At 39.8% G+C, this 19,861-nt stretch overlaps 1 protein-coding gene across 1 annotated transcript; it reads right to left on the reverse strand.

Annotated features, from left to right (window-relative positions):
• Positions 1 to 1,523: 1,523 nt before the first annotated feature.
• On the reverse strand, positions 1,524 to 19,198 carry hsdl2 (hydroxysteroid dehydrogenase like 2). The gene is made up of 11 exons (XM_071913197.2): positions 19,015 to 19,198; positions 16,373 to 16,536; positions 11,320 to 11,418; positions 8,677 to 8,791; positions 8,499 to 8,602; positions 6,138 to 6,236; positions 3,239 to 3,433; positions 2,976 to 3,047; positions 2,722 to 2,871; positions 2,294 to 2,422; positions 1,524 to 1,934 (listed from the first exon to the last, which is right to left on the reverse strand). Exons 1-11 carry the CDS (start codon positions 19,029 to 19,031, stop codon positions 1,819 to 1,821), a joined length of 1,260 nt encoding a protein of 419 aa, XP_071769298.1. The 5' UTR covers positions 19,032 to 19,198; the 3' UTR covers positions 1,524 to 1,818.
• Positions 19,199 to 19,861: the final 663 nt, after the last annotated feature.

Here is a 19,861-nt window from a genome sequence, read left to right on the forward strand (position 1 = left end):
GTACTGTGGCAGGTTTACTTGAGGCTGACTTGAGTTAAACCCGACTGAGCCTGCAGCATTTAAGCATCACACGAGTCAGTTCGTTCAACTTTTCTGGAAAATGGCTTTAAACCTGTCATGGAAGATCTCGTCGACATGGAAGCTCAAATTATTCGAGAGAGGGTGACCGGCCGCAATATATTTTATGATAGCCACCTGTAGCATGTCATCGCGAGCGTTACCGTTTTAAAAGAGTCAATTTATCTGAATAGCCTTCTTCAGCCTCTCATTTCCCCCTCACCTCTGTACAAATGTTATGCATTGCCCTTCGTTTTTTTGCTACTGGAAGCTCTCTGTATAATATTGTAGATAGAGATAAGAGATAAATATTAATTATGAATGTGATAAACCTACCCTTTATATAGCTGCGTGTGTCCTGTGGGTCTAGTTGCTCTGATGAGCTCCTTCATGCCGTCAGTTATCACTGTCAGAGGGCCAGCTCCTCTGCTGCTGTGAAAGGTGCTGGGACCCTTAAGTAGTTATAAGCAAATAAAATCCTAAGAGTTTGAATTATGTTATTATACTTTTTTTTTTTTTAAAATTTGTTGCCAAGTGCATTTCATGCCGCTTGGATTACACCTAAATTAAATATATAAAAAAGTCATTAAGAGTGTACAGTTCAGGCAATAGCCTATGTTGCATCCTCCCTATAAATTAAACATTGGTTTACAGCTCTGCTCGTCGCCTCTGAATCCATCATTAATCCTATTTTCAGTCCTCGATTGAGGATGGCTTTATAAATTCAACGTGAACGCGCAGACTTCAGTCTCAACCTATCAGGAGTTGATCAAGCCCGATCACTAAAATCTGAATCAGTTGTTCTGGAACCGAAAATTCCCGCTATGCCGTGTCTCGCTCACTCAAGTCAGAATTCAGGATTTAGTTTAGGATTTCTTAAACCGTCTTTCTGGAATACCCCTCTGGACCCCTCTTGATCTAACCTATCTTCTTCCCTTTCTTTAAAAAAATAATAATAATAATAACAACGAATGCTACTTATTCCTATTAAAAGTCTTAGCTGATGAAGACTGTGATGCACAGTTGGTTTCACTACTGTTGACAGAATGCACTTATTGTAGGTGCATTTTGTAAGTCAGTAAGTCGCTTTGGACAAAAGCAAAATGACATAATGTAATATAATGATCACCAACTCCCCCTACTGATGGAAGTGCTTCTTCTTTGGTTATGTTTGCAATTTAACTCACAGATTTTATACAAAGTTTATTCATTAAAAAAAAAAGACTTTACAGTTTAACTGGTGAAGCGGAAACGAGGGCGAAGTCCAAAAACGTAATATTGCGATGCCTAAACCTCACCATATGTGTTGTTGTTTTTTTTTCTCCATCTTTTTTAAGTTTGTTTTTCCCCCTCTATTTTCCCCTCTTTTTCAGCCCATTTTCTCCTTTTCCCCCCTCTTTCCTGTCTGCTTCCTGCAGTGGGTGGAGCTTCACATGTCACCATAACAAACACACCCATCGCCTCCATTATTTATCAACACACCAGTTTATTGACAATAAAGACAAGATTAAATGTTAGATATGACATCATCAAACAAGACGGGATGTGCTTTGGACAAAAGGGGGCGAGGCTTTGGCTTGGCCCGGCCCTTTCTCTCTCTCTCTTTTTTCATCTTTCCTTGTTCTTCCTCTATGCAGACGATCTACGATCTATTATTCTCTCTCTTTCTCTCTCTGTATTGTTAATGCTCGCTCTACCCACTTAGTTGTTTTAAGGTGTTTCTGGACAATGTCGTTTTAAGGCGGTTTTGTAGTTTTTTTGTCACAGCTTGGCCTTCTTCATCAGACTCATCATCTTCTCCAGCTTGATGGCGAGCGTCATGTCGCCGCTTATCCGCAGCTTCCCCGACATGAAGGCCAGTGTGGGCTTCAGCTGGCCTGCAACAGCCCATAATATACATGGGTTAGTAACCACGGTAACAGAGTAAGACGCCGTAATGTACATCAGTTACTTGGTGGGATTCAGCCAGCCTGTGACAGCCCATAATATACACAAGTGTTAGAAAACCATGGTAACACACCAGCATCCCTTAACATACGTGTCAGTAACCATGGTGACACACCAACATCCCATAACACACAGGTCAGTAACCATGGTAACACAGCGACATCCCATAATATACATGTCAATAACCATGGTAACATCCCATAATAAACATTGGTAACCATGGCAACATCCCATAATAAAGGTCAGTAAAATCCCATTATAAACGCTGGTAACCATGGTAACGGCTTACCGGAGAACATCTTGGTGAAGTCGGCAGAGTCCATGCTCATAATGACATCAGCCTTGACAGGCGGTTGGCCCTGCCCCGCGCCACCGGATTGGCTCTTCAGGTCCAGGAACCACACGCCGCTGTGCTCACCTTATATGGACGCACGCTCATTAATATGTAAGAAGGGGAGACTGCTTTAATCCCCATAGACTCTCTTCCTGAACTAGCATGCTAACAGAATCCCCATCAACTCCCATTCTAAGTTAGCATGCTAACAGAATCCCCATACACTCCCATTCTAAACTAGCATGCTAAAAGAATCCCCATAGACTCCCATTATAAATTAACATCCAGACAGTTTCCCCATAGACTCCCATTATATTATTATTAAATTAGCACGCTAACAGAATCCCCATTGACTCCCATTCTAAACACGCTAACTAGCTCACCTGACAAGTCGAACTGGTAGATGCCCTGCGTTGCCTTGATGACATCAGCGTTGATGACACCTCGGATAACGTCAAAAGTGCTTTCAATTGGTCCGTCGGAAGGGGACGGGGCCGAGGACGACAGCGGCGGTTTGAAGGCAGGGGTCGCCCCTGGCAACGAGGAGACAAGGGAGGAGGACACAAGGAGACAAGTCAGTTCAGTGTTTTCTTTCTCTCTCTCTCTCAGCAGTGGTGTCAGCAGTCGTCATGGTTACCATGTTGCTCCATCTGCTTGACCAATCCCTCGGGCTCCTCGTCCAGGAAGAAGTCTGGCAGCAGCGGGTGACCTGCCGAGAGCCAAAAAGCCCAGCAAGTTTAGAATGGAAGTCTATGGGAATGCTACATTAGCACGCTATGCTAGTATGGAAGTCAATGGAAACACCATATAAACATTAGCATCATTAGCATGGTGTCACCTGGTTGAATAGGACTCTATGTAAACACAACATTAGCATTAGCACTGTTAGCATCCTTTTACCTGGTTGGACGGCGTAGGTGTCAAAGTTGGCGATGCCCCGCCCCCGCAGCACGTCCTCATCCACCAGGAAGTGACCGGTGAAGCCGGTTGGCTCCGTCAGGACGGCATAGGCGGCGTCCGCCATGATGTCTGCCTTCCGGCATTGGTTGCCCACTCCGGTCCCACCCAGCATGTCCATGGCTGCCGTCTGGATCGCTACGGCAACGGCAGAGAGGATGCTACTGTCAGGATGCTAATTGATAATGGGAGTCTATGGGGAAACTGTCAGGATGCTGATTTATAATGAGAGTCTATGGGGATTCTGTTAGCATGCTAGTTTAGAAGAGGAGTCTAAAGCTTGAAGCTTGTTTTATATTCTAATTGGCTTTCAGACGTGTTCTGAAGGTCGGAGGGGGCTTCTGTTTGGGGGGGTGGGGGGTGCAGTTCAGAAATGTGACTCTCCGAAACTGAAACATCAGTCCCCCCCCACCCACCCCACGTGTGTGTGTGTGTGTGTGTGTCTGTGTGTGCAGTGAGTTTACTAGCAGCAGCTGTGTGAGCGGCGGTGAGATCAGTCTCTGGTGTGAGAGAACATAACGTGACGCAGCATTACAAATCACTTCAGATCAATTTCTATATACTGACCAACTTTTGATTTTGTTGCGGTAGTGTGGTGGAGCACCACAAATAAACCCATGATATGGGAAACAAGCTGCCACCATTTTGTTTGAACAGACAATAGGAAACACATTTTCACCTCTGACCTATGACTACTTCCTGTTTACTGCCCCACCCCCTTGTTTGACGGACAGCCTGCAGCTCCTCCTACATATAATGTTCTAAAACACCATGAGGGTTCAGGGCTCAGAAGTTTGTTTCCGTTCTCAGAAGCAGGTTCATGGCTAGAAGGTGTCTGCATTTTGTTAAGGAGACGTGTCTCTAAAGAGTTGTCTGTCTCTCTTTAGAGGAGACGTGTCTCTGGAGAGAGTTGTCTGTCTCTCTGTAGTAGAAGAGGCGTGTCTCTGGAGAGTTGGTCTGTCTCTCTTTAGAGGAGACGTGTCTCTGAAGAGTTGTCTGTCTCTCTTTAGAGGAGACGTGTCTCTGGAGAGAGTTGTCTGTCTCTCTGTAGTAGAAGAGATGTGTCTCTGGAGAGAGTTGTCTGTCTCTCTGTAGTAGAAGAGACACGTCTCTGGAGAGTTGTCTGTCTCTCTTTAGGGGAGACGTGTCTCTGGAGAGAGTTGTCTGTCTCTCTGTAGTAGAGCAGGTAGCTGTCTGACGATGTCTCTGTAGGCGATCGTATAGATTATTATAATAAAAAGCATAGAGGCTTCCATCAAATTATAATAAGTATATAAAAGAATTCCATTCAAACATACAGAGGCAGGCTACGTTATAAAATCTTTAATTTTATCAATTTAACACTCATGGGTTAACAACTGTATAGTGATATGTACAGTTCATTACAGGATTCATCGATGTGAAGCATCCTGTAATAGCATAGAGCAATAATGTTAAGTTACGTTACGTTGTCCTCTGTCTTTGACCCATCCTAACTACTTAGGAGCAGTGGGCAGCCACAATGCAGTGCCCCGGGACCAACTCCAATTCTGAGGCCAGTGCCTTGGTTAAGTAGCCTGGTAAGACCATCCTGATCACATGACCTCACATTCTGTTTCGCTCCTCAGATCAGTCTGGACTTCTAGCCGCCCACATTGATTTCCTGAAATTACAATGTAACCGGGCCAATCAGGGACTGCGTCGTAGTTGATGACGTAACCGGGCCAATCAGGGACTGCGTTGTAGTTGATGACGTGAAATACAGGCCGCCGCTGGCAAAACAGTAACGGCGTCTCCCGAAGCAACGAGCGGTAACGTTAACGTTAGTAGAGTAAACACAGCCATAAGTGCAGTTATTGCAGAAATAGACTCAATAACAACAATTAAACAAGAACAAGAGTATGCACTAGTGGAGTTTCTTGGCGGAAAAGACGTTTTCGCCGTTCTTCCGTGTGGATTTGAATTTGGATTCGCTGATTGGCTGAAGGAGTTTGTCTGTCAAGGCAAGTACTCCCGCCCACTGAAATCGATGTGGGCGGCTGGAAGTCCAGACTGATCCGTGGAGCAAAACAGAATGTGAGGTCACGTGATGAGGATGGTCTTACCAGGCTATTGGTTAAGGGCAATGGCAGGAGTATCTGATACCTAACATCCGTAACATGCGTGTCTTTTGAGTGTAGAATTATCTTTGTGCTGTTACAATATAAACAGAATGGTAAACAGCTGGCCCCCCACCCTCCATGCTGTCTTCGCCACTATCAAATTGTTTGTCCCCATAAGACCCCACCATCCCCCCTGAAATTTTTGTACAAATCGACTACTGATGATTAGTAATGATTTCTGTACATTAAGAGTGATGACATCAGCATCATCAAATCATTTTAAAGGCATGATTTTACGTGGGTAACGGGAAAGTACTCTAACGCGTTACTTTTAATAAAGACTAACTTAGTAACGTAACTAGTTACTATTTAGGGCAAGTAACGAAGTAAAGTAACTAGTTAGTTTCAAAAGTAACTTTCCCCAACACTGATTTACACTTGAGCAGACAGCTATCTGATCTGCTCAAGACGCATGAAGTGGCTCAGTGTAAATGGGGTAAGAGAGATGCTGGAAATGAACGTATACAAATGGATTGAGAGTGTTTTTGGTACATGACACCACACAAACAGTTTTTTAATGGACCTCAAGATATAAAATAAAACACTGGGTTAGCATGCTAGTTTAGAATGGGAGTCTATGAGGATTCTGTTAGCATGATAGTTTAAAACCAGTTTCCACGCATATTACGCTACTTACCCACTTTCCAATTTTTTTTGTTTTAATGTGATTCTGTTAGCATGCTAGCTTAAAGCACACCCACCTGTCTTGGGCCAGAGTGCGTTTACGGCGATCTGACCTCTGAACTCCTCGGCCATGCCCAGCACGCACATGGACATGCCGTATTTTGCCATGGTGTATGCTGGAAAGGAGGGAAAACAGAAAAATGGCAGTTAGCATAGTAGCGTCTAGTGGAAAATACAGGATAACGGGTAGTAATACAAAAAACAACAAAAAACAAAAAATATAGCCGCAAGCGGCAATAATCGGGTTCTAAGCAGATTGCGAAAAATCACAAAATTTTACATTTTTAGAGCAGAAGACCAGATGCAGATGACTTGAGAGATTAAAATGATGAAAGAATTTTGACTCTAGGCCAAACCGTTTGAGATAATTGCGAAAACGTAAACTTGATTATTAGAGCGTCACCTTGAGGTCAATGAGTGTCATTATATGTGCCTGAGTAGTGGGTGGAGTTTGCAACCCACCTGCCAATTTTTCTAGGTCTTACGGTTTTTGCTGCACAAACACTTTTAGCAGAGAAAAATAAAAATAAAAATAAATTTTCACTGGGTCACAATAGGCATCCTTCGACTTAATATGACCTCAACAAGCACTTGAAAACATACCACATGCATGCATTGCACTACTGGGAAGACATGGTTTCCACACACCTTCTCACAAGTTGAGGCAATGACATCACGTGCAAAACTGGGGTATTTTTGTCTATTTAAACTTAAAATGCTTACAACAGTCACAATATTAGTGATAAAATTCTGAAAAAAAAAATCACACATCATTCTGCTGGTTTCGGGTGTATTGTCAAATATTTTGGTGAAGTTTGATCAAACAGAAAATGATGTGCATACAGTACTAATTACAGTAAGATACTGAATATCACTGCGGACTCACAGTTTGACCGATCTGAACACCATTTGAAACACTTGATATCTACCATCTAGAGAATGTCTGTGACAATTTTGGTAGCATATGAATGAAGACTTGTGGAGATATAGATAGATAGAAATATATAGAGTGACAGACTTCTGAATTGACCATAGGTTGCAGTGAGGCAAACTTTTGTCACAATTCAGTGGATGTGCTGAAAACATTTCAGCTCTGTAGGACGTTCGGGTGATTTATTTAGATTTTTTGAATTTTGGAATGTGAAATGTCTAGAAATTTAGATTTGTTATAATAAGCCACGCCCACTTTAATCAATCATTACCAAATTTTATGCATCGACTGAGTCATGACCCTAGATCGTGCAAACCGAAGTTCGTACAAATCCATGTAGCCGATTACGAGATATAAACTTTTTGCATTTATAGCGCCCACTAGTGATGGAACTCCAAATGCTTTTGTGGGCATGCTAAAGCAACACTTCTCAACAAGTGTTACAAATTTTAGCTTGATTAGATGAATGGTCAAGGACTTATGGCCAATTTCGTGTTAGGGCATGTTTTGTTAAAAGTTTATTGGTTGATAAAAGCCAACCTATTGGGGCAATCAATTATGCAAATAGAAGTTTGAAAGAGGACGATCCCAAGATGCTCCACACCAAGTTTCGTGTGAATCAGATAAACGGCCTAGGAGGAGTAGCGAAAAAACACGTTCAGACAAAATTCAAAATGGCAGAAAATCTAGTCAGACGAAAATGGGCGTGGCCTATATGAATAGATGCGGAATACACTGGAAAAGGAATTTTGATTCTACGACCTACGGATCAGAAGTTATAGGCCAAAACGTAAAGTTGCTTGTTATAGCGCCACCATGTGGCTAATTGACGTGGATTTCGTAACCTGAGTAGCGGCTGAGATTTTGGACCTATCTGCCAAGTTTGGTCGTTTTTGGTCTTACGGTTTCTGAGATCCAGATACTTCTAGGGCAGAAGAAGAAGAAACGGCGGCGGAAGAATAATAATCCTTACAAAAACAATAGGGTTCCAGCACCAGCGGTGCTTGGACCCCTAAAAAAAAAAAACATGGAACACAAAGAATGCGGAAAAAAAATATAAGAAAAAATGAAGAAATAATCAAGACAAAATAGAATAGGAAAACAAGAAAAAAAACAGTGAGAACATGAAAAATAACCAAGAAAAAGATGGAAAAAAAAAAATCAATAAAATACAGAGAAAAATAAATTATATATATTTTTATTAATTCATAACATGTTAGGTTAGCGCGACTCACTATAGTATGGAATAAAAAAAAAAAAAAAAAAAAAGGAAAATGGAAGAAATGGAAGAACACAGAAAAAAAATTGAAAAACATAAAAGAAAAGATAGATTACGGAAAAAAATCCCTGAAACATTTCATTTAGAAAAAGAAGAATGGGGAAAAAATTGAAACAGAAGCCGGATGCTTCCTGGTTACCGTGCAGTTACGGCGGTTACCATGGTTACCTGTGTGGTTCTTGAACCAGACTGGATTCAGGTTGAGGGGGGGCGACAGGTTGAGTATGTGAGGCCGCCGGCTCTTCAGCAGGTGAGGGATGCACAGCTTCGACCTATCAGGAGGAGGATCGTTAGTGGTCGGCTCATTAGCTACGCAGGCGTTAATGATATGTTAATGAGTGTTTACGTTAGGTAGGTTCCTCGCAGGTTGATCCCCAGCATCAGGTCCACTTTCTTCATGGGCGTGTCCAAAGTTCCGGTCAGCTGGATGGCACTGGCATTGTTAATCAAGATGTCAATACCTGTCAATCAAATGTTGATGTCATAATGGGGAAGAGTAAATAAAAAAAGGAGGGGAAAGTCTGTTTTTCCCACTTTTTTCCTATCAATTTCTGTTGTTTTTCTATTGTTTCTTTCTTTCTTTCTTTCTTTCTTTCTTTCTGGTCAGCTGGATGTCGACGCCTGTCAAACAGAGGGACTTGATGATGTCATCAAGCGGAAACATTTTTTTTTTTAAAAAGGAGGGAAATTTCTTGGGGGGGTGTGTGTTTGTTTTTCTGTTCTTTTGTTATAATAATTTTTTTGTTTTTCCGTCTTTGATTTTTTTTCTTTATTTACATTTTTCTTTTCCTGTCATAAGACAAAAAAAGACAAAATATTTTTTCTTTTCCATTTTTTCTCTTTTTTCATTTTGTGTTATTTTTATGTCTTTTTTCCTTTTTATATTTTTGCTTTCTTTTGTTATTTTTGGTCATTTAAAAAATATTTTTTGTCACATTTATCGGTCATTTCTTTCCGCTCAGCTACATGGCCTGGCATTGTTTACTAAGATGTCGAGACCTGTCAAACAGAGGAAGTGATGTCATCAGATGTGAAAAAAGAGGAAAATTTCTTTTTTTTCACTATTTTCCTCTTTTCTGTCTTTTTTCTGTCAAATTTCTGTTTGTTTTTTTTCACTTTTTTCCTTCTTTCTATCATTTTTCTATCATTTCTGTCACCAGGATGTCTATGCTTGTCAATCAAACAGAGGAAGTGATGTCATCAGGCGGGGAAATTTTCCTGGCATTTTTTCTTTTTCTTTGTTCACCAGTATGTCAATACGTTTTTTTTTAACTTTTGTCATTTTCCCTTGAAGATTTTTTTGCCTGTCATTTTTTCCTGTTTTTATTTTTTACCCCTTTTGTAATTTTAATGTGAAAAAAAAAGTTTTCCATCATTTTTTTCTTCTTTCATTTTTTATTATAATGTTATTATTGTATTTATATATTTTTAAATATTAAAATAATTAACGTAACAAAATAAAATAAAAAAATATTAAAGGTGCTATGTGCAGCATTTTTAAACCCTCAATAAATAATTCACAAATGAATAATGCTTCCTTGGTATAATTACCGTAAACAAATGAGACCATGGAGGAGACAATTGGTTGCCTCTATCTCAGTGGTATTGTTAATACTAGTGTTTCTTAAAAATTACGACTACATTTCCCATAAACCCTGTTGCTTCCTTTCCCCCCTCTCCCTCCCTAGTGTCTTTATCTTTACTGAAGAGGATAAACATGTTGGAAGCTGATTTTTCCATTGGCCTTTCACTCCTTCCACCATCTGCTATTGAATTAACTCTGAAAGCTTTTGCTCTGGAAGAACTGCACCCTCTTTCTGTTTTGTGCCATAAAGCAAAACAGCAGATTTCGCTCCAAGTCCGACCTAATGCCTCACAATGGAAAATGCAGTGTAGAGTCAGGTAGAGGCTGTCAAACGAGATGGTCTCGTTTGTTTATGGTTATTATACTAAAATGTAAAAATGTATTATTTATTGATGTTACAATGTTACATGTAGCACCTTTAATATACAAGAAAAATAAAATGACATAAAACATAGGATTTTTTTCTTTTCTATCACTTTGTATTTTTCTCCAACTGTCATTTTTTACATTGTTGTCTCATTTTTAAACATTTTTTTCTGTTTTTGTTTCTTTTTGCATTTTAAAGCTCCTATGTGTAGAATTTGTATCTGATTCTATCATCCTCCAATTAATTTTGCTACCATAAAAGTTTGTCAGTAGAAAAATGAGACCATCGTGGAGAAAAGGGGTGTAGTCTCTGTGTTGCTTTGTCTGTCCATTCTCTGAGTCCGCAGGTACGAACTGGTGCCAAGTGCATACTGACTTACGACAGAAAGCCAAACCAGGAAGAAAACAGATGCAGTTTGAATGCAGACTAGTTGCTTAGATTGAACAGCGTGAAGCTAATCAATATGGCATATAGTGGTAACATGGAAGACAGGACTGTAACTGCTGGACCCTCTGCAACAAAACAAAATAAGAAGCCTATAACAGAAGAGGCTGAAACAGCTAAGACGGAGAGGGACGGGAGTGCGAGACCCGGAGCTCCAGGTAGCCCCGTGGATTGATTGGCTTGAAGTTCCCCTTTACCGGCCCCCCGCAACACGGGAGACCGGAGACCGGAGACTCCGGTCACCAAACCCCGGGAGCCCAACGGACCCATCGCACCCAGCACAATCCATCAATCCATCGTGCCCAGCAGGATGGGTCGGTTGCATTTTTCATTTTTTTGATCATTGAAAAAGTTTTTTGGCTTTATAATTTGCTAATTTTTGTCTCTTTCCATTTTTTTTACCCTAACCCTCTTTTTTTTTTATCATTCTGTCATTTATTTCCTGTTTCTGTCATTTTTGTCTTTTTTTGTCATTTCCTGTCATTTTTTTCTCTTTCTGCCATTTTCTGGTCATTTCCTGTCATCAACCAATCAGGCACAAGCGTGTCTAGTCACAGCTACTTCCTGTGTATTCCTACTGATTTCCTGTTTACCTCCGAAGGTTTGGACGGCTTTGTGGACGGCGTCGCTGATCTGCCGCTCGTCTCGGATGTCAACGACGCAGGCGAGCGCTCTGCCACCCGCCGCCTCAACTGTCAGGAAAACAAACAAAACAGAAGAGTTAGCATGAAGAGCAGGTTAGCTCAGTATTGTGTGCAAAAAAAAACAAGAACAGAGAAAAATATATAAAAACAGAAAAGATACAATACAAAAAAATATATGAAACAAAATAAAAGTAAAGAAGTAGAGTATGGAAAAAAACAATAACAAAAAAACAAAAAACGGAAAAACTAGAGGAAAAATATGGAGAAAAAACAAGAAAACAGTAAAAATATAAGAAAATGGAGAGGAAAAAAGATAAAAGAAAAGAAAAATATGGAAAAAAAATAGAACAAAGATGAAAAAAATTGAGGAAAAATAAAGACAAATAACCCCCCCCAAAAAAAATCGAGGAAGAAAACAAGAACACAAGTACACACACATACATTACACACACATAACACCATGAAAAACAAGGTTAAAACAGTGAAAAAACAGTGAAAAAACCTGCTATTTTATCATTTGCATGTTAGCATGGTTAATATATTCCTGTTTCAGTTCCAGTTTCGCATTTTCCATTAGTTCCTTTATGTAAAACATGTTAGCTAAAAATGGTTCAACAGTTTGTAGATATTAGTTAGCTTAGCATAGGTCAGCTTACTTTTATTGTTAGCATCTTAGCTTATATCAACAGTTACTGTGTTGTTAGTAGGGTTGCACGCTATACCGGTACCAACGGTGTACCGCGGTGCCAAAACGTCACGATGCCTACTATACCATATGCTTTATACAATGCTACTACTGTGGAATACGTTACCAGCAGGACAATGTTTTACCTCTGTTCCCAAATTCACTGGTTTCTGCAGTCACAATATTATATTGCTGTTAGCGCACCCTCTTGTGGAAGCAACTAGTAGCGTTGTGACGTGTGTGTGTGTGTGTGTGTGTGTGTGTGTGTGCACGAGCCATTCTTGTTCTCATCAGCATCGTCATCATGGCAGAAGCGTCCCATAGCCTTAGCTCCGCACCATCAACTTTAATATTACTTAAGATGCCTAATGCTAAAAGTTTGATCTGGAACTACTTCGGCTTTTTACCGAATGAGGAAGGCAAAGCTGTAGATGGGCAGCCGATGTGCAGGCGTTGCAATAATTGCATACAGGCAAAAGGAGGCAACACATCTAATCTGCTGAAGCATCTCCAATGTCATCACCCAGACCTCTCACTGGAATTGCAAAGAGCTAATGAGGTTAGCTAGCAGTTTTCTTGCCATTAAAAATGAATGAATAAACTTCTTAAAACGTGTGCTGTTGCTAGCTAACATTAGCTAGCTAACGGAGTGCCTGTCATCAGCTATAAGGAAATGCTTGCTAGCGTTAATGTTGTATGTCGGGTTACCGTAACGTTAGTCACTGAGCTGCTGTCGGCTCCTTGTTATCGTTAGGTTGCATTGAGTTACATTATGATGTGTTCAAGCTCTATTCAGTAAAAATGAGTATTGGGCGAAGGTAAATTATAACGTTATCATGATGTGTTCAAATGTAATCTTGTAAAATTTAGTTTTTGGCGAGAAACTTGAATAAATACAGTTGTTTGAAGGAGAAATTGTTTGATGTTTTCACAGTAAAATAAAAAAATAGATATTAGAGAGGGAATTATGACCTGTTTAATTTCCTAACACTAGTTCTAAGCAGCTTATAATACATAATTAAAACTACTAATGCCAGGATTTTTTTTTAATCAAAGCAAATATTTAAATAAAAATACAATCATTTATTTCCTAATCATTTGAATTGTGTGTTTTTATGCACATAACCACTATAGATGACAATAACAAAGTAAAAGGATAACATTTAGAATTTTGGACGGTTTACACTGACTTCGGGACAGCTGAAATAGATTTCTCCGCAGTATCGCTATACTACCCGGTATCGTGATACTTTGGCTGGTATAGTATCGCAGGGTAAAATATTGGTATCATGACAACCCTAGTTGTTTGCATGTTAGCTTAGCATAAATGTTGAACCATGCTAAACTAACACTCACTGTAATATACCAACTATTGACCAATGCTGTGCTAACATGCTAACAGTGACAAAGGGACTGTTGAACCATGCTAAGATAACATGATGACTAACAATGACTATGTTAGCATTAGCAATGGTGTAAGGACAACTTCCTTGGAAAAACCAAGGAACTTTCCATCAGCCCCCCATGGACAGTCAGACCCCCACCCCTCCACCACTGTTTCTGCTCACTCCTCTGTCACTAATAAGAACATCCTCCTCAAAACATCTCACGCAGCCTCAATTATAATCGGCCTGCCAAGACCCAACATCACAGAACACACACAAAAGCAGATAGACACAAAGCCACCACAATAATCTCAAATCCAGTCCATCCACTTCACCACCGCTCTGTGCTCACCTCCAACGACCTCTAACTGTGAGCCTGATGTGTTGGATGTTTATGCTGTAAATGTATGTTTTTTGTGTTGGTGTATCTGTGTTTCACCTGTACTGGCTGTGGAAACAAATTTACTCTTTGAGGACAGTAAACATCTATTCTATTAGCAGGGTTCAACTTTTACTGTTATTTTTAACATATTAGCTTAGCATAGATCAACAGTTACTGTGTCATTAGCATGGTAAACTCGCCATGATCATTAACAGTTTGCGTTGTTAGCATGCAGGGTATCTGCAGGTATCAGCAAATTGAATATAATGCTTTTTAAGACCTTTTTAATGCCCCTCCGAGCCGTACCTGGTCACATCATTAAGGTTATACAAAAGCGGTATGTGAAAGCAAAACCAAGCACAGTCATGATGGGTCAGAAGAACTCCACCACTTTAGTGTTTTAACAATGGCAGGGCCACTGTAGTGATGAAAAAGAATGGAGTGGGAACAAATCACTAGTATGATGCCCATAGCGCAGCTTAAATAAGATCTTACAGACTGCACAGTAGGCTTCTCGCTCATTTATGTCAACAACACACAACCATGCCTGAAAATCTTTCTCTTCCAGCTATTGTTGTGAAAATTTCCATTTTCCCATCTCTGGATTAGCTAGCTATCTCCTGTGTGTCTGTATGTCTGCACTAGGGATGTCAGTTTCGGTTAATTTTGCTTTTGATAGGATGCAAATTAACCTATAGACCGACATGCGTAACCGGTCAAAAATATTCTCGGTGGTTAACCGATTAACGGTTAACCATTGACATCCCTGGTCTGCACTGACTTTCCCACTCATTTATCACACTCATTTCACTCTAAAGTTCCCAAGCAGCCAGTAACGATTAGGGCTGAACAATTAATCAAAATTTTATCGAAATCGCAATATGGCCTACTGCAATTTTCAAATCGCAGGAGGCACAATATTTGTTAAAAGGCAAAATGTGTGTCAAAATACCATTTTAAATTAAATATTGTCGTGCTGCAGAGATGTCCTGCCTACACATCATATTCTACAGACTTAAGAAAACATCTTTGTTTGGTACAGATCCCCGCAAAAATCACACCATAATCATTTTAATACGTTTTTCAATGAAAATGAGAATAATGATATAAAAATTATCATTCCCTCTAATATCACAAATCATATCGCAATTGCAATATCAGTCAAAATAATCGCAATTAGATATTTTTTCAAAATCTTTCAGCCCTAGTAACGATGCATCAATTTTGTTCTGGCCTGAATCCGTCTGTCAGAATTATAAGGTTCCACGGTTCGCCAACACAGACACACGCCAATTACTGGCTCTAATAAATCACAATTAATATACAGATGTTTTTTAGAAATTCAAACAAGTAATTAGGTTAAGGGATCAGTAACATGGGCCCTTTAGTAATATCTAACGACAGCCACAGGAACTACACATCGGCAGACGTGTGTCCCAAGGAGGTTCTCCTCCACCAGTCACACAGCCCCAGCTCCACCCAACCTCTCACCCCCCCCTCCCCCTGAGCTACGGTGGTCTGAGACTGACAAAGTATGAACTGGTGTTTTCACAACAGACACCGCCTAGGCAAGTAGTGTTACAGGTCAGGATGTCACGTGAAGAGGAAACATATCCCATTGCAAACTGTTATAAATGTTTAAAACATCCCAGAGTTACAGAACTATCATGAAGTCAAGTAACAGATGGAATCAACAGCTAGTGATGCTCTGTTATCAGCTAACAGGTCTAGCAGCTCCAGCTGTAGCTAACGCTAACCAACTATACCCTTTGGCCGTTTACTAGCAACATGTTGTTTGTTATCATATTGCTTGACAGATATTTATTTATGCGCCGTGAAGTCATTCAGTATCCCTGATTTTTTTTTTTTAATCAAATGTGTTTCTGCCGAGACGCATCTTCATGATCGAAATGACAATTAGCGACATGTGGTCATGGAAAAAGCGTCATCACCTCCGCGCTTTCAGAAAGAAATACAGGGGAAACACTGGAGCTAACGTTTGCTATGGTGCGTGTGTGGCTAACTTTAGCTACATCACTGCTTACCTGTCCAATAAATGTAAGGCCAACTCGGCATCGCTCTTGTTTTCAGAGTCCTGCTCCTCCACCTTTGCAGCAATATTCACTCTGGTTTTGGAGCAGCTTTCTTACCGCGGGCTGTCAGGCTTTTTAAGCTTACTGCAGTTCGCTTTGTGGTTGCACAAATGAAACTGAAAGAAGTCCCGAATTCAAGAGGGGCGCGGATCATGTCCACCAAAACAGAGAGTACGGGCCAGACTGCTTGTTTAGGTAACATTGAGGTAACAGTGGAGGGCCTGCTGTTGATCAACAACACTTGCAAACCCCCGCTGATTATGCTTATTTTGTGGTAACAAGCCAGTAAAATATTACTGATTATTGCTAAAATGATAAAGAAAATATTTCTTTATCATTTTTAATGCCATTTAAGGCCTTAATTTTTGCAAAATTGATTTAATGCTTTTTCAGACTTTTTAATGACCCGCGGATACCCTGGCATGGTAAACAGTTAGCATGTTAGCATGGTACTCACTCTCCTGGGCAGCGGTGTAGATCGTTCCTGGCAGTTTGGGGTGCGGTTCAGCCGTCTTGGCAGCGACGACAACGTTGGCTCCGTCCGCCGCCGCCTTCAGAGCGATGGCCTTCCCGATGCCACGGCTTGCACCGGTGATGAAGAGCGTGCAGCCGGCTAGCTTCCTGCAACTCACATACACACATATGGTTAGGTAGCCCCAAAGGGACGCTAGATGGCTATGCTATTACCTTCCATCGAGGAAATAAGTGTTTTTAGTAATGCTTTTAAGTGCTATCCTCTGGGATTTGGTGTCATGATACTCTTTTGAGTTGTTGTGCTTTTAAATTCCTAATAAAATAAAATCAAATTACTAGCGTCCGAAAGATAAGTATCAAACTCACCATTAACAAGAAATTCATTTAGCGACGCCTTCCAAATGCCTGCTCCTTGATGGCTCAAACTTACATTGAGTGTCCTTGGGCTTAGTATCATGTACACGCCACCATAAAAGTTTCAACAAAGGCTTCCGTTTTCACAAAGTGCAGCTTTTTGGAGCTGGGAGCTAACGTGGGTATCTATGCCAGTGTAGCAACATACTGTATATTGATTCAATAATTAACAGTATCTTATTTACACGCGCTATTGATTTATTCTGTCAAAATAGGACAAACTCCGTCCATACAGCCTAGCGACATCAATTCATAGAAAAACATAAAGCTCGTTGATTGAACAATTGGAGCTTAAGCCTCTCTTCCTGTCTTTCTCAAAAAACAGACACACACTTCTCATTCATAATTTCCCTTTGAAGAATAATATACTACGGTATTTTACTGCAATCAGCTGAATTTAATGTAGGCCAATAAATATTTTAACTATGCAAGCAATGCCGGCACACATGGAGGGCAGGAATAGTTAAAACCATATTTGTTTTCTTAAAATAATTAGCCTCTTATTTATGTCACAAGCCTCAACATCTTATTATGTATAATATTTATCATGTTATATACACTATTCTGTTGTGTGCTATTACAGTAGATGGTTACACCTAACTCCTACATATATTATACTTTGCTGCTACTTTACTCACTATCATTTAACTTTTAGACTGTACTGCACTATTGGCTTAAGTTTATGTATATTGCTTGACTTTTGAATTTTTGAACGTAAGCACGGTGTTATTTTGTATTTTTTGCGTGCATTTCCTGTCGAATCGCCCCCACCGGAAGTGTCTACACGATTTTATTTTGTATTTTTTGCGTCACTAGGTCCAGAGAGGTGGAGCTGGACATTGGCTCTGCAGTGAGCAGCCTCTCCAAAAAGCTGCACTTTGTGAAAATGGAAGACTTAATTGAAACTTTTATGGAGGCGTGTACATGATACTAAGCTTAAACTTTGAGGCTAATGGTTAGGTAGTATGCTAACAAACAAAAAACACAGGAAATCCTACTCAAAAACTAGCATGCTAACAAAACTCCCATAGACTCCCATTCTAAACTTAACATGCTAACAAAACCCCCATAGACTCCCATTCTAAACTTGCATGCTAACAAAACTCCCATAGACTCTCATTCTAAACGGGCATGCTAACAAAACTCCCATAGACTCTCATTATAAACTAGCAGGCTAAAGGTCGTGATGTTAACTGGGTTAAAGTTGACGCCACTATAAAGCTAGCCAAAAGAAACACACTTCCGGTTACGGCTTACAAAATATAAGTCCTTCATTTACATAATAGAACCATTTATTTTTTGAAAGGCTACAAACTATGCGCTTTTATTTTGAAAGCAAGTGGTCTGATTCTAGCTAATTGCGGCTAGCTTCACGATAACTAGCTTCACGATAAAGTTCGCAGCGTGTTTTTAACTTTACCCAGAATATTTCAGAAACACTTTATATACGCAACATTCCCGCCAAATGTCACCGACATAAAAGTAAATCAAGTTCACGAGCCGTGTTAACCCGGTTAGCCGGCCACAGCAGCTAAATTAAGCAGTTAGCAGTTACCAAACTCCATGCAAAAAATCTGACACTTTTCAGGTTCTTTACTTCTTGGGACATTCCGCAATCAAAACTGCGACTTTTTCTGAACCAATCGGATCCGCTCTTTAATTCGGCTCCCATACAATCCATATAGCATTATATTAACAATCCACATAACATTATATTAACAATCCACACAACATTATATTAACAATCTACACAGCATTATATTAACAATCAACATAGCATTATATTAACAATCAACGTAGCAATGCGCATTTCCCTAAAATCGTAACTTCTTCCGAACCGTTTCCACGTTTGGCCTAGACGTTTGCCCCGATTAGCCGGCTACAGCAGCTAAAAGAAGGCAGCAGCTAATAAGAGTCCAAGGTCGCTTCCACCAAACTCCAATAGGGTTCTTTGCTTCTTTGGCAAACAGGCAGACGTTCGGGAGTCGAACCTGCGACTTTTCCTGAACTAGTCGGAGCCGCTCTTCAATTCGGCTCACATGTCCTCCACATATCAATACGCATTTCGCTAAGATCCGAACTTTTATTCGAACCGGTTCTACGTTTGGGCTGGACGTTTGCCATGCAGCCAGGCAGGAGAAAACATACCGATTTGTGAACGGACTTCGGTCGATCAACGAGCTAAATTTGCACGAAACAACGTCCACTCACCCTGTATTCTGCAACATTTTCCCACCCTTCTCTTCTTCGTCTCCCGTTGTTGTTGTAGTTGACTCGAGCTCGAGCGGCTGTTCCGCGCCGTTACAACCGTTTTTTCGGTGGAAAACGAAGATTTACGTTGCAAATGTGGAAAAAATGCAAATAGTGTTGGAGAATGACACCGCCTCCTCCTCCTCGCGCACTTTAACCCAGTTCAAGCGTCTCGAGGCGACCGGAACTGAGAGACTAGCTACTCTAAACGACTTCCGGTTGTTTCTGCCAAACATTCGAGCAGATGGAGATGTCAAGCGTGCAAAACATAAAATAAGTTAACGTAAAATAATATAAAATAACACGAATAATAAAAATGTAATTAAATAAAATCACAAATAAAAATAAAATAATGTAAACATACTATAAATAAAACAAACTGAAAAAATAAAATGAAAACAAAATTCAATTTCAATCAATTCATTTTTTTTGTTAAATTCATTACATTAAAATGCACATTTCTATTCATTATAATAATGAATCGTCGTTGTAATAATTTAAATTAGATTACATATATGTATATATTATATTATAATTACTCTCATTTACTGACAAATATTCAAAATAAATTTCTCATTGACATGAATTCTGCCTTTTCGCTCATTTTAAATTAATAAAAAAAGTTAATACATTTTATTAATTTTTAAATCAATTACTTTGGATTTTAATAAGAAATTATCGTTCTAATTTATGACACAAATGAATTGAAATGTATTCAATTTTATATTTAGAAAATGCAATATTTAATGTTACATTTTTGATTGATGTAAAATTGATGTAATAGTGTTTGAATTAATGTTTTAAGTAT

This window comes from Centroberyx gerrardi, chromosome 2 (assembly GCF_048128805.1).
Source record: "Centroberyx gerrardi isolate f3 chromosome 2, fCenGer3.hap1.cur.20231027, whole genome shotgun sequence".
Lineage (NCBI taxonomy): Eukaryota > Metazoa > Chordata > Actinopteri > Beryciformes > Berycidae > Centroberyx > Centroberyx gerrardi.